Source organism: Capra hircus, chromosome 9 (assembly GCF_001704415.2).
Source record: "Capra hircus breed San Clemente chromosome 9, ASM170441v1, whole genome shotgun sequence".
Taxonomy (NCBI): Eukaryota; Metazoa; Chordata; class Mammalia; order Artiodactyla; family Bovidae; genus Capra; species Capra hircus.
The window spans coordinates 63139738-63154465 of record NC_030816.1 but is presented as its reverse complement, the minus strand read 5'-3'; the positions used below and the strand labels follow the sequence as shown (position 1 = coordinate 63154465).

At 42.0% G+C, this 14728-nt stretch overlaps 1 protein-coding gene across 2 annotated transcripts in view; it reads right to left on the bottom strand.

The window, feature by feature from the left end:
- The window catches only part of ARFGEF3 (ARFGEF family member 3), a 178449-nt gene that overhangs the window by 95882 nt on the left and 67839 nt on the right, over positions 1-14728 (bottom strand). For both annotated transcript variants that reach the window (XM_018053258.1, XM_018053259.1), the window contains exon 5: positions 11672-11740. In XM_018053258.1, coding sequence (XP_017908747.1) covers positions 11672-11740 — 69 coding nt within the window. The remainder of the gene's footprint in view (positions 1-11671; positions 11741-14728) is intronic.

Below are 14728 nucleotides of genomic sequence, written 5' to 3'. Positions count from 1 at the left end.
CTGAACTACGCACTTAATATAAACATGATTTTCCTGAATATGGAAAGCCATTTATAGCCTTCTTTAAAAAACTCTATCAGTCAGTCCCTTTAGACCCAAGAATGAACGCATGCATGAAGAACTGGATCTGCAGAAACACAAACAGTGCTGTCAACAGATGAACTTCATAAATAATCAATATATTTCTATGAGTTTTTAATGTTACCATCATTTTTAATGCTCAGCTGTTATTATTACACATACAAAATGGGACATGACTTATTGCAAGAGGCATTTTATAAAGGGAAAGGTAGGCATGTTTAGTTTGCTTTGAAAAAAGATTAAGGAGCTCATTCTACTAAAGCTGTGAATATAAATACTGTCTATGACAAAGGGTGTCCTTTTAAACATAAAAATGATCATGTAACTGATAATATCACTTTCTTCAGGGACTCAGAAAGAGATGCTTTATCAGCTATCCTGACATCCTCCAAAGAAGTTTCTTCAACTTGTTGTATTAATAATAAATTGGCAAATCAGTAAGGTCTGCAGAACTAGGGTTTCCATAATAAACCTGACCATTGTAATTCAAGGCGAGTGATTTTTCACTTTGTGAATGTCTTTCTTCCTCTACCTCAGGACAGTGCTAAGATGAGAACATTGAATCAGAGAAGCTCAGAGAATACCATGTCCAAAATCAGGCCGAGTTTCTGGGAAGGGACTCATCAATTTCTTTTCGTATCTCCAATATCAGTTTTATTTCCCCATGCCCTTTGCTTTTGTGGTGCAGAACTGACACTTCAGAAGCCTCAGTTCTGCACCTTGACCAGAGGCTCAAAGGGCAAGTCAAATACCTTGTGAAAAGCCACAGGCCCTGGATCGCCAGGGAAGGCACAAAGACACAGGGCAGTGAGGAGTGTCATAAGGGACATTTTGATCATTTCATGCATTTGTGGACATCCAGCTTTATGGCATGCGAAACACAACTGAGGGCAAAAACATACATCATTAATGATGCAAAACAGACCCCAAAGCAGAAGGAAAAAGAACAAGAAAACACAAGTCTGCAAGCCATACATAAGCAACGCAAATTTTAGATTATCAAGTCAGTAGACTGATAAATAACAGTACTAGGTTACAACCACGGTGGAATCACTATTATTAAATATGAAGCAGCACAGTGGAATGTAGCAGATAGTCAATACACATTAAGCAAAGGGATAATACATGTTAAAGGAGCTGCCACAGGAGAAGTTTGCTTAGCTTTACAAAGTGCATATGACCTTCACTTTATTGTGCTTTTACCTTCTCTTTCCTATCTGAATGGGGTTAGTGGCACAGCTTTGTTAAAATAGTGCATGGTACTGACTGTTAGTCAAGAGCAGAGCTAGTATGTTTCTGATTGGAAAATTCTTATGGAGATGACAGTTTATGGTAATTAAGAAATAGGATCAGAGATTAAGTAAGCTACAAAAAAGCACAGTGTCTCTTATGTGAATGTTTGTTGATCACAGCAGGATCAATAGAAATTTTGATTATTACTATAAGTCTAAACTCTACATTGCATCATGGCAACAGCTCAGGAGCTCTGCCGTTTCCAGGTACACAGCAGTAACAGGTGGGTATGTGACAGGAGGCACCTCATCAAATGCAAACACACAGGCATACACACGTACATACACACAGACAGAGCAAACCGAAGTTGCTTTATTACTATTATTAAGAAATAGCTATGTAAGTGAATCTAGTCTCATGCTTGGGTAGGGAAATTTGCTGGTTTTCCTTTCGGATCTCAACTTACAAGGAAATTCTTAAAGTGCCCAGGGATATACAAAACCCTGACTATGACTTTGTTCTTCCTCCTTCACGTTCTTCTTGGCTTCAGCTGGCATATTAAAATAGCTTAGGACACCTTAACCCATCAATTCCTGTACCTTTTCACGCAGAGCCTTCTGCTTCGTCTACAGAAGGTCTACTAAACTCTAGCCTCTGTCCAATGAACCAACCAAAAATGAAGCAGAGGGGACCCCTGCATTGCTCCATGCGCCTTCTAACTCCAGATAAAGTGTTCAAGAACCACGCAAGTCAGAGGTTAAAGGAAAGTGCTGAATTTCTTGCAAAGGACTAGTTTGCTCAAAGCCCATCTCTGGCAGGAAGTAACCAAAGAATAGACACCCCACAGGAGTTAAACCAGAGTCAGCAAAGAGACTGGCCCATGAGGAAGCAAGGAGTTTCTGGAAGGAAAAGTGGAGAAGCTCTTTAGAATGGGGTTTCCTCACTCCAGTAGCCTCAGCTGGTTTAAAGCAATGGGCCAGCTCCCTTGGCTGATTTTTTTTTGCCAGGAGGTGGGGCTACCCCTCCCAGTCCTAAAGGGAACATGACAAATAAGATGCTGTGGAGAATCCCAGGGACAGGGGAGCCTGGTGGGCTGCCGTCTATGGGGTCGCACAGAGTTGGACATGACTGAAGCGACTTAGCAGCAGCAGCAGCAAGAAAAAAAGTACACAGATGACCTGGTCCATTTTCCTGGATTGTATCTGGAGACCTTCAGCTCCTTCATTGTAAAATATCTTATTTGAGGTATGGCTCAGAAATAATGCTATCACTGTGTAGAGTTTAAAAAAAAAAGAATCACTAGAATCATTGAATATTTAATGAGAAGTCAGCCTAATTAAAAAAATTCTTTAGTGATACCTAGAACAATTATATCAGAAGCTTTGGCAGCAGGTCTTGATTTTCAGTGTTTTTAAAGTTCCCTGGGGGTAACAAGTGGAACTGTGTTAAACTCATATCCTCTGATGGTAATCAAATGCTCAGAAAAGATAAACTGAGTATCAGTGTGTAAAGATACCCAAACAAGTGGCATATGCCTAATGATCACTTTAATCTACGGTCACAAAAAAAGTAAAATGCATCAGTACTTCTGCTTCACATGTAAAACCACCATACAGCCGTTCTCTAAATGCCTTGGTAAAGTGGAAAAAAATCCCAAGAATTTCAGTTGGTTGCTACATTAATGTGACAAGATTTCACTAACATTTTCTAAGACTGAGGGTATCTAGGAGGCAGTATAGCATAGTGATTAACAGCACATATTCAAAGCTTGGATTTGAATATCTAAAATTTTTTCAACATTGGTTTTTATTTATGAACAAATCAACATAAAACAAGTCCAGATGGCAGTGGGAGGAGCTGTGCTGCTGACCTGCTTACAAAGGAAGCATGTGGACAGTGAAGTGGGTGCAATCAGACTTCAGCCTGGAGACCCCTTCCTCCCATCCACCTTAGGGTCTTCCTGACCTAAAGTCACTGGGCAAGCAAATTAACTTCCCTTTCTTTGGGATTCTTTATGTAGGTGGGTTATGGTAAAGATCAAAAGAGGATGTGTATATTGACATGCCCTAGGAATGCAACCATCAGTAGTTACCATTATTAATCACTGTTTTGGATTTAAGGGATGGAGGTTGGATGGAATGAAAATGGGAGATTCCTGAAAGTATAATCTTAAAGAGAAAAAAAAAAGTCTTTGAGAGAGACTCTGCTTGAGCTTGATAACATGCTGTAGGATCAAAGACTAGAAGTTTTCCATGACTAAGATCAAACCAGCAAATAAATATTTACAAATGAGACTTTCTCATGTAGAAAAATCCCACAGAGCTGCCTTTACCAGGCATGAGAATATGCTCCAAATCTTACCAATAAAACAATAATATCATTAACCATCTTCAATTCAGCTTCACAGAGCTTCAGGCTACGGCACCACCTCTTCCTTTAACCCTAAGGCCTTGGTGATTTTCACTCTGACAGTTTTTCCTGTATTAAGGTAACTACCCTCTAGTCAAGGCTATGGTTTTTCCAGTGGTCATGCATGGATGTGAGAGTCGGACTGTGAAGAAAGCTGAGTGCTGAAGAATTGATGCTTTTGAACCATGGTGTTGGAGAAGACTCTTGAGAGTCCCTTGGACTGCAAGGAGATCCAACCAGTCCATTCTGAAGGAGATCAGTCCTGGGTGTTCTTTGGAAGGACTGATGCTAAAGCTGAAACTCCAGTACTTTGGCCAACTCATGTGAAGAGTTGACTCACTAGAAAGGACTCTGATGCTGGAAGGGGCTGGGGGCAGGAGGAAAAGGGGACGACCGAGGGTGAGATGGCTGGATGGTATCACCAACTCGATGGACGTGAGTTTGAGTGAACTCTGGGAGTTGGTGATAGACAGGCAGGCCTGGCGTGCTGCGACTCATAGGGTTGCAAAGAGTCGGACACGACTGAGCGACTGAATTGAACCAGACCCTCAGAATACTCAACATGTCTGCTAACTTGAACATAATAGTAAGAGAAATACTAAGGATCTCGCTTTCAACCAATGAAAGAATTTTGTATCCATATGGAGTTTCAGTAATGATCATTCATGAAATTAAACAGAAAACATGTTGGCTGATTCATAGCTGTCCAATTCTAAATTCATTTCATATTTCTTATTCTCCTGCATCACAGAAGACCCTATTCTGAAAAACTGTCATCACTGCCATTTAATTAAGCAAGTTAAAGTTAGACACACAAATGAAGGCTGCCTTCTTATTTACATTTTCAGTGCTTAATGATCCTTTTATAGTTTTAGCAGTACCTTAGGAAAACAACATCATTTTTCATACTTAAGTACACATTTCATTTCCTGATCAACAGGTTCCAGGGTAAGCACTGTTCTTCAGTAAATAGTCAATGCAGACCAGAGTAAGAAAGAAGAATGTGTGAATTCTTCCCCCAACACTTCCACAGGTGATTTAAATGATTTATTTTAAGGTGTTTTTATAAATTGTTTCCCTAGCTATATCTAAAGTGACAATAGGAGAAAAGATTTTTTAAGTGAAAGACTTATTTTTATGAGAAATTAAACTACAATCAAGAAAGCTTCCAAGAGCTAAGTGGTAGTTTTAGGTTGAAATGTCCTGCTTTAAAAATAGAGTTGCAGATTTTTCAAAGGCTAAATTAGCAGGTGGAAAGCATGTGAGAATCTGCAAAATCACTGGGTCTCACTATGTCTACAGAATACCATTATTTTTGTGGCAGTCTCCTTTGTAGTTCATTCTTCTTGTTGATGAAAAATTATTTCTTAAGCAATTTCCATGGTGAAAAACCAAAGGGCTGTAAGCTATTTTGCCAATTTCAGGAAATATACAATGAAGGCAAATTAAGAAAAATGCTTATTCCTATCAGGCGTATCTGAAGTAAACAATGATTTCAAATAATTCTACTACTATCCTATCCTTTCTTAAATTACACAAGCATCATTCATTTAATAATCTACTCTCTGTAACTACTGATCCATAAACTTGAGAAGTGGAATACTTCCTGCCATATCACTAACCAAGGATGTCACAGTGACTGGCAACTGCAGCCACCACGGGTGATGACCTGGTGAACCCTGGGGTATTCTCTTGAATACCTGCCATTCAGCAGCCATCAAACTGCAGTCACTCCTCACGGTGAGCCCTAAGGAAACTCAGGATGTGGAAACTCAGGATACTGGCCCCAGATAGGTGAGGCACCTATCAATCGAATGAATTCAGTGAGCCCAGACTCTAGCATCTTCCCATACCTAGAAAAGCGCTAAATTCCTTAACTTGACATATCTGGTTTCTTTAAATTAACAGTAATCCTTTGCTGTTCCCAACTATCTGCCCTTTGTTGCAAAACTCCTATATATCTTAGCCCCTCCCCTCACCTCCTCAGAACAATTTCCCAGAGATATCTGAGACTCTGTGTCCCAGGCTACAGTCCTCATTTTGCCCCAAATAATACTTAACTCCCAACTCTCACATTGTGCAATTTTTTTCAACAAACTTATATTTATAAGTTGTTCTTAGGCTTTTCATATAAATAGATCTACTCCATACTTGTCTTATGCCAGATTATATAAATATGGATTGGGGTAGGAGGCATATTTTTACAAGCTAACAGTGGGCCTTATTGGCAAAAACATACCCTCAGAAGGAACAGTGGCAGATTAAATCATTAAAAGCATTTAACAAATATGGTTGATATAGATCAAGCAATGACAAATGGGAAGGAGAAAATGTGGGCAGGGTTTAGCAGAACATGAAGAAAGACAAGGGAAATTAGAAGAATCAAAATCCTTCACTTACAAGGTGGCCACCATTAAGAGGATGTTATAGCTGGTGGGAGTCCCTACTTCATGGGGATGGCTCGATTCGCCATGGCAGAGAGACATGACGGCTCTCACCAAGGTCTTAGCAGAACACAATCTTTAGATCTCATTTTAATGAGATTATACCATTATTCACTTATGGCAATGCTTCTCAAAGTTTAATACCCTTATGAATCACATGGGATATCTTATTACAAGGCAGATTCTTATTCAGAGGTCTGGGTTGGGGTTCAAGGATCTGCATTTCTAATAAGCTCCCAGGCATCTGCCAAGTGGGTCACACTTGAGGTTGTAGAGCCTCACAACTCCTTTCAATATGGTTTTACACCACAGCTTGTTGGAGAGAACAGTAACTATCAGAGCAATGATTCTCAACTTGACTTTTACAGTAGAATCAGCCAGTAAAAGGGAAAAAAGTACAGGTGTTAGTCACTCAGTCATTTCCCATTCTTTGCAACCCCATGGACTGTAGCCTGCCAGGCTCCTCTGTCCATGGGATTCTCCATGCAAGAACAGTGGAGTGGGTTGCCATTTCCTTCCCAGGGATCAACCAGGGGCTTCACAAAATTTGTACACCCAGGTCCCTTCAAGATCAAAACACTCAGAATTCCTAAGGTGACCCTAGGCATCTTATTTTCACTAATACTTCCCAGGTGATTCAAATATGTAGGCTTTGAGAAAAACCACCAACATAAAAGTAGGGCCTTCAATGTTATGTAACTGTAAGTAGCCCATACATAAGAGAATCATTTTGGGAGGGTAAAGAGAAGTCAAAATTTAGTCAAGTAACTACTGAAAATAGCCAGCCTTGTTTAGGAACCTATGCAACCTTGTGGAAGCCTGTCTTTTGTTCTGATCTTCAGTCGTCGTTTGCAGTGAACTGAGGCACAGTATTCCCTTCATAAAAAGATCTATTTTAAAGATAAAAGGCAAGATCAATGCTGTGTCTGCAGAGTGCTCACCCCGGGAGTGGTCTGGATGAAGGGAGGGACAGCCCCTGGGAGGATTACCACCGACTTCCATGAGGCAAATGTTAAGGGTCCCTGTAAGTAGCTCTTCCATGACCAGACTATGAAACACGTTCTACAGGATGTAGAGACTGAAAGCTCAGGCACGCCAACCAGTCTTGCTTCCCGGTTCTTTCACTTCCTAGTGTGTGGCTTGGAAAGTGAGTGGATCTCTCTCTGTACCAGCTGCCTCGTCTGTAAAACATGGATAATCAATAGCTCCTGCTTCACAGTACTGTTGTACAGTTTATATGATTTAATACAGGGAAAATTCTTAGAATGGTGCCTCGCAGAGAGTAAGCACTACTGCTGCTAAGTCACTTCAGTCATGTCCGACTCTGTGTGACCCCATAGACGGCAGCCCACCAGGCTCCCCCATCCCTGGGATTCTCCAGGCAAGAATACTGGAGTGGGTTGCCATTTCCTTCTCCAATGCATGAAAGTGAAAAGTGAAAGTGAAGTCGCTCAGTCGTGTCCAACTCCTAGCGACCCCATGACTGCAGCCTACCAGGCTCCTCCGTCCATGGGATTTTCCAGGCGAGAGTACTGGAATGGGGTGCCATCGCCTTCCCTGAGAGTAAGCACTAAATATGTATTAAAAGCAGCCATGTAACACCTTGAGTATAGGCGCGTGTCTCTTTTTTATATTATTTATTCATTTATTTTTGGCTGTGCTGGGTCTTCACTGCTGTGCGGGCTTTCTCTAGCTATGACAAGCGGGGCTTACTCCACAGTGGCAGTGCACCGCATTTCTTGTTGCAGTGGCTTCTTCTCTTGTTGCAGAGCATGGGCTCTAGGACATTCAGGTTCAGTAGTTGTGGCATGTGGGCTCAGCAGTTGCAGCTCTCAGGCTCTAGAGCAGAGGCTCGATAGTTGTGGGCCTAACTGCTCTGTAGCACATGAGATCTTCCTGGACCTGGTATCGAACCCATGTCTCCCTGCATTAGCAGGCGGATTCTTTACCACTGAGCCACCAGGGAAGCCCCCTGTAGTTATCTCTTGTCACTACAAGCGATGTTATGCTTTCAAGCCTCCTCAGAATGATCAGTTCTGAGAGGGAATGGACACAGCAAGCAGTGAACCCGGAACTCTTAGCTAATACCTGATGGAAGTACACTGAGTTGCAGTGTACAAGCCTGGTGGATAAAAGATCCACTGTTCTCAGCAGGAGAACAGTTTCCAGGGTGTTTCCATTACTGGCTTTTGATCGGGGCTGCTGGATTAAGTGAGGCCCCAGCACTGGCACCTGCCTGCTCGTGGTGCTCCTGGATGACTGCCTCTCTTGGCAGACTGGCGTGTAGACATCCTCCCCCAGGGACTGGCCAGCTGCAAGAGCTGGATTCTTACTCCCCTGAACTTGGTGTCCACGCCAAGTCCAGGCTAGCACAGAGGAGCTATTCCTCACACTGCCATTTATCAAAAGCACTTTGAAGTGGTGATGATTATGGTCCTTACAAAGCAGTCTCCATCCCCCTGCTGATGCTGGACAATCTGCCCCTGTCTCCAGTCACCAGAGAGGAGTTGAGCATCGAAGCTGGGCTTGAGGGAACCTGCAGTCTCAGCTGTTAAGGTCCAGCATGGGCAGGGAGGTGGTAGGACCTGCTGGTGGGTCTGTACGAGAGGCACAGCCTAAAAACATCCTCTGGAACCCTGCACACTGTCAAGGGAGGACCCCCACTATCAAATACTGGATGAAAAGTTTCCTTTTATGATCCTTACCAAGTCCTTCCTTCAGAGGAATACAGTCCCAAGCCTGCATCCTGAACTAGAAGTCAGAGCTAGCACTGGAAGTGAGGCATTTTTCTGCAAAGGTCTGACCCCTGCTTTGGGACTGTCAAGCTGATGTTCTGCTGGAAACACTTCAAACTGGGGGATCTCAATGGGCTGCAGGTAGGACAAGAAGGTGGGGGGAGTCAGCTTGCTACTGTGGTCTCAGGAAGCTAGCCCCATCGATGACCCATCCCTTTAGGGTCCTGGCCTGATCACCATTATTTAGCAGAAGCCTAGATGTCATCAATCTGCTGTTCCAGAAAAGCAGGAGCTAATCTTGACCCGGCATTTACTACATGGCTGCCTGCACTGAAAGCTTTTTACATGGGTTCTATTTTTCTTGTCTAACTGGCACAACCACACAATGTGAGATAGCGAGACAGGTGCTGTTAGCGTTGCTTTTACACACAGAACAAACACAAACCCAGGGAGGTATCCAAGGCAACCCTGCTGGGAGGTAGGAGAGCCAGGATTTATATCCAAACATAGTGAGTCTCCGGAGCCCACGCTCTCACCACCACGCTCAATGCCTTTATCTGTATATTGCTCTTGGGTTGAGATTTTTTTAAAAATTATTTTGTGTGTGTGTGTGTGTGTGACCAATGTGTTTTGATGTGTCATTCCATCTAGAAAGGCCTGCTGAGTCTCTACTTTGGCTTCCAGATCCCCACTGAGAACACCCTTGACTTCGGTGGCCCATAGCAGTGTGAGTCTGCTGTTCAGGAATTGTTGGGCTGGCCAAAACATTAATTTGGTCAGTGAATCTGTTGTTTAATAAAGTTCTTGCTGCAAATGAAAACTGTGTCCTTTATTTTTACATAAACCCCAATGAACTTTTTGACCACGACTAGATACATAACAAATCTTTTCAGATTCTCATTCAAAAACCCTGTGAGTATGATAAAGGCACCCACCCTCTCAAAGGGAGCTTGGGAACCCCTGGTGGCCTGCCCAGTCCTGAGGGTCCTACAACAGCCTGTCTTCCTTCCCTACCTCCCTCCTCGGCAGGTGATGGGCTGGGCAGTGAGTGACACGCTGCATCTCCTGTCTTGTCCTTCATACAGCAAAGAACCAACAAGCATCCTACATGCCAATTCTGTTTCTTGCTCTGATCAAACACTACATTTGTCATTTTAAAAGCAAACCGCATGTAAGAATTAAAGATTTTAAAATTTAAAAAAAATAAAAAATTTAAAAAAAAAAAATAAATAAATAAAAGCAAACCGGTGTGGGGTATCTAAAATAGTTACACCCCTAGAAACAGAGAATAGAATGGTGATTGCTGGGGGGGGGCCAAGGGGAAAGGGAGATGGAGAGTTACTGTTCAACGTGTATAAAGTTTCAGTTATGCAGGATGAGCACGTTCTGGAGCTCTGCTATACAGCATTGCACTATGGTCAATGTTCCTGAGTTGTACACTTCAAAGTGTGTTAAGATCTCATGTTACAGGTTCTTATCACAGCTAATTTTTTAAAAAAAAAACCCAAACCTACAAATGATAAGATCACTCACTGGTATCTCTTAAAATTCAACTAAAAATACTGACAGCTATTCTATTTATTTAGTTATATAGAGTGAAACATACAAATATGGTAATGAAAAATATTCTTTCTACCTACCTAAATACACATTTGAGAACTGATTTATATTGTAGTGAGGGGTCAGCTGTCTATTTTTCTTTTGACTGACATATAAAATGACCTACCTGCTCAAAAATAATTTTCTCAATTTTCAGTCAATGCCACACAATACCACAAAAGATCAGGCATCAGTCATAAATCCTACTCATGATTTCACTGTGTATGAGGAGGAATGTATTAATTAGCTTGACTGTGGCAATTATTTCACAATGTATATGCATATCGAAACATTGAACATTTTGCAGATTATACCTCAACGATGAGAAAAAGAGGAAAAAAAGAGAACACGTCCAAAGTGCTAAGCATCTACCTTGAATACTCAGTAAACGGTAATCATTACTGTTTAAAAAAATACCGTGACTGCTGAGAGCTAGATTTTCTTTTTCTGAATAATTTCAGAGTTCAGAATATCATTGGCTCATTGAAGTCTGCATGTGTACTCTTGTCAGAACACATAAATCCTGAAGATATCCTTTCCAAGAAGTGGAAGGAAATTTATTTTAAGCATATTAAAGTATGGCTTTGGAATGATGCTGTGTCCAAAAGCCAAAGTCATACGCCAGACATTCAGGAAGCCAAGCTTTCTGTTGGACATACTCTTGGGAGTGCTGAAGGTACACATTACTCTAGGCTGCAATACAGATGGAAAAGAGAAGGTTTTCCAACAATTGTTATAAAATGCGTTCATCAGAGTTTAGGAGACAGGGATGCAACTGAATCAATAAACATCGTCCCTAAATCTCATACTTGGTTTTTTAAAACCTATTTTTTAAAAAGATCAAATCCTCTTCAATTAATCTTAGGAAAAATAGTGAGTGTAATACCTAGGTATAGCAGTGCCAGGAGAACCAGTACTGTTATTTCCATGGTTAAAGCCTCAGGTCAAGCAAACCAGAGCATGCAGAGCACTGACAGAGTGGCCCACAGAGCCTGCTTCCCACAGATCAACTCCTTAGTGAAAATTCCCCACAGTAATGATCAGAGAAGGGCTCACCCCACTGCTGCAGCTCAGCTCCACCCCGGCATTTTTCCCAGGTGGGGGTAAAGCAGCTGTGAGCAGATAGCACAAACAAGCAACGCTTGAGGGTCGAGGGGAGCGAGGACTTACCTCCGCGATCTTCAGCACTGCACTCCCATTCAGGTCAAAGGTTGGAGTGTAGGTTATGCAGAGTAAAACCTTTAACAGCCACGAAGTAGGGAAGGAAGAAAAAGATAAGGGGTTAGAATTCTAGAAATAAATTTCCATTTCGTATGCCACTTACACAGTCTTGTTTTATGACTTTTTGCTCTTTGCTTTATTTCATATGTTTGTTTCTATTCCACTCACTGCTCTCTAATCAGTGGTCACACATTGCCCAGTAAAATAGAGACTAATAAAGTAAAGGCTGAAAACTTCTCCCCAAGGAAAGAACCATTCTAAGACTGGCCAGAGATGGCTTTCCTCAACAACTCCAGGAGGTGTGTCTAGTAATAAAGAAAATCAGGCTCAGTGCTAGGTCCTGAACATGAATTACCTAAATTGATTTTTTAGTGTCATTACTACTGGCCTCATTTTACCAGTAAGGAAACTGAAGCTCAAAACCATTAAATAAGCCCAAAGTCACAGAGGTACCAGCTACAGAGCTCAATCTGAACCCAAGTAATCTGACCCCATGCCCTGCCCGACTATGTAATACTGCCTCTATATCTTTCTAGACTCAAGTATCACTATATTTTTCTGTTCCTGTCACTTCTCAGATCCACATGGGATTAGACAGTCTTTTATAGGCACTTTCTTCTTTCTTGCTTTACTTCCCTCAGAATACTGCCCGGGGCTTATTTATTAGTCCCAAGTTCCCCCTATTCTCCAAGTTACATAGACAATGAGTTGATGACATTTACAAGATCTTTAAGGGCTATTAAAAATCCCACTTTCTACTTGTAGAGCTATTAGGGAATAGATCAATAGAAGCTCAGGGCATTTTAAGAATTGCTGCTAATTTTAGATAAGAGGCTAGCCTCTCCCCTGTCCATTTGGCTTCTGATGGTGCACATTATCTTGCTGGTGGTCTCAGACGAGAAATTGCTGGTGTATGCTCCTATATCCCCAAACCCTACAGCCATGTCTGGTCTGCAGCTCCACTCATCAGTGGCAGCCTCAGAGGACGTTTCTCATCTGGTTCTCCCTAACTCATGAAAGAGCAACAAAGCCTGGCATATTTGCCTAAATCAGGACATACTGCTCGTCAGCACATCAAAAAGCAAACTGTCCTATGGAACAAAGAACCTCTTAGTTACTAGCCAGGCTGGCCCTAGGAACAGTCACACCTTCAGAGAAAGCAAATAGGTATATAATTAAAGAAGGAAAAAGGGAATTCTTGCCAATTTTAGTCACAAGGTTAGATAACTTCACTGTGGGTCTGCTCCTCCATCTTTTGCTCCTTAGGGCACCTGATAGCCAAGAGTCAACTCCAGATAAAAAGCATCTGAAAGCCACGCTGGCTGAGAAAGAGGCATTGTGGGAAATACTACCCCGTGGCCTCATGGGAAATGGCTTTCTTTTGTGTGATGATGGGGTCGGGGTCTGGCATGCAAGAAGGGATGAAAGCTGAGGACACCAATGCCACCAGGTCCTAATTTGGCCTGGGGACAGGCCATGTCTTCTAGTGTCTCTGTATTTGATGGTACCTCTGCCTGACACCCTCCTGTCCTCCATTCTTCCCATGCTTGTTCCTCACATGGGTCATCTGTTGGCTTCTTTGCAGTCTCAGCTCAAATGTCACCCCCTCAGGCATGTGGCCCTCCCTGAACAGACTCTCTGAAATGGCTTCTCGCACAGCTTCTTGTTTCACTTGCTTCAGAGCAAGCACCAGTTTCATACATTACTGGTTATAATCTTTCCATCAGACTATAACATCCACTGGGCATCTGAAAGGTCCTCAAGGCTTTCTCATATGAGGCTTTCTTACTATGATTTCTTATTGCCTTGAATGGCTTCTCTTTCTTGAGATATTTCTTTTTTCTATGCCATGTTTCGTGGCGGGTAAGTAGGGGGTATGAGAGAGTGCCTGGTGAAAGTGGTGGTCTGGGGAGGTAAATTGGCCCATCTGGGCTCTTGGCTTTTTAACTATTTACAAGACATAAAAAGAACGAAATAAATGACATTTGGAACATGGAAGGACCTATAGCCCATCATATTGAGTGAAGTGAGTCAGAGAAAAATAAAATTATATGATATCACTTATACGTAGAATCTAAAGAAATGGTACAAATGAATCTATTTACAAAACAGAAGCTGAGTCACAGATGTTGAAAATAAACTTGTGGTTACTGAGGGGAGAGAGGGGGAAGGGATCTATTGGGAGACTGGGACTGACATATACACACTACTGTATATAGAATAGATAATTAATAAGGACCAACCGAATAGCACAGGAACTCTATTCAATATTCTGTAATGACTTATACGGGAACAGAATCTAAAAAATAGTAGATATGAATGTATAACTGACTCGCTGCGCTGTACAACAGACACTAACAACACTGTAAATCACTATACTCCAATAAAAAAATTAATTAAGAAACAAAAATAATATTATTTATAGGACCAACAATCAACTTCCTGCCTTCCATTGTTCTGTGCATTCAGACAAGGTGCACAAGGGTAGATCTGGAAAGAAGTTTTCAAAAACCAACCCAGTTTTCTGTGAGCAGGCGCTGCTTTTTTACAACAGTGGCTGGAGGAAGTGGGAGCAGAGTCTATGGTAAGATCTTCAGGAAGTTCACTGAGTTGGCCTATTTGCTAATCAAGCTTATCAGGTGAACAAGGAGACTGGACTCTCTCTACTATAGGGAAGCCAGCAAGTGTAGAGGGAGGCTCTTTGCAACAGTCTGAAGGAAGCTGAGGACCTCTGCACCCAGCCAAGGCTGATCCTGTTCAAAAGATCTTTGAAAAAAGGCTCTTCACACCTAATGTCTGGCCACTAAAAACCAAAGACTCACTGAATTCTACACAAAAACTAAAAACAAGAAAAATGATGAAAGTGAAGCACATTAATGAAGGGGGCTCCTTAAGCTCAGGCAGCCTGCTTTGCTGGAAGCAGAGGAGGTTTTAACTCCAGGGCTGATGGTGCCCTTGGCCCCCTGTGACATATAAAGACAAGAGACGTAAAGAGCTCCAGTGTCT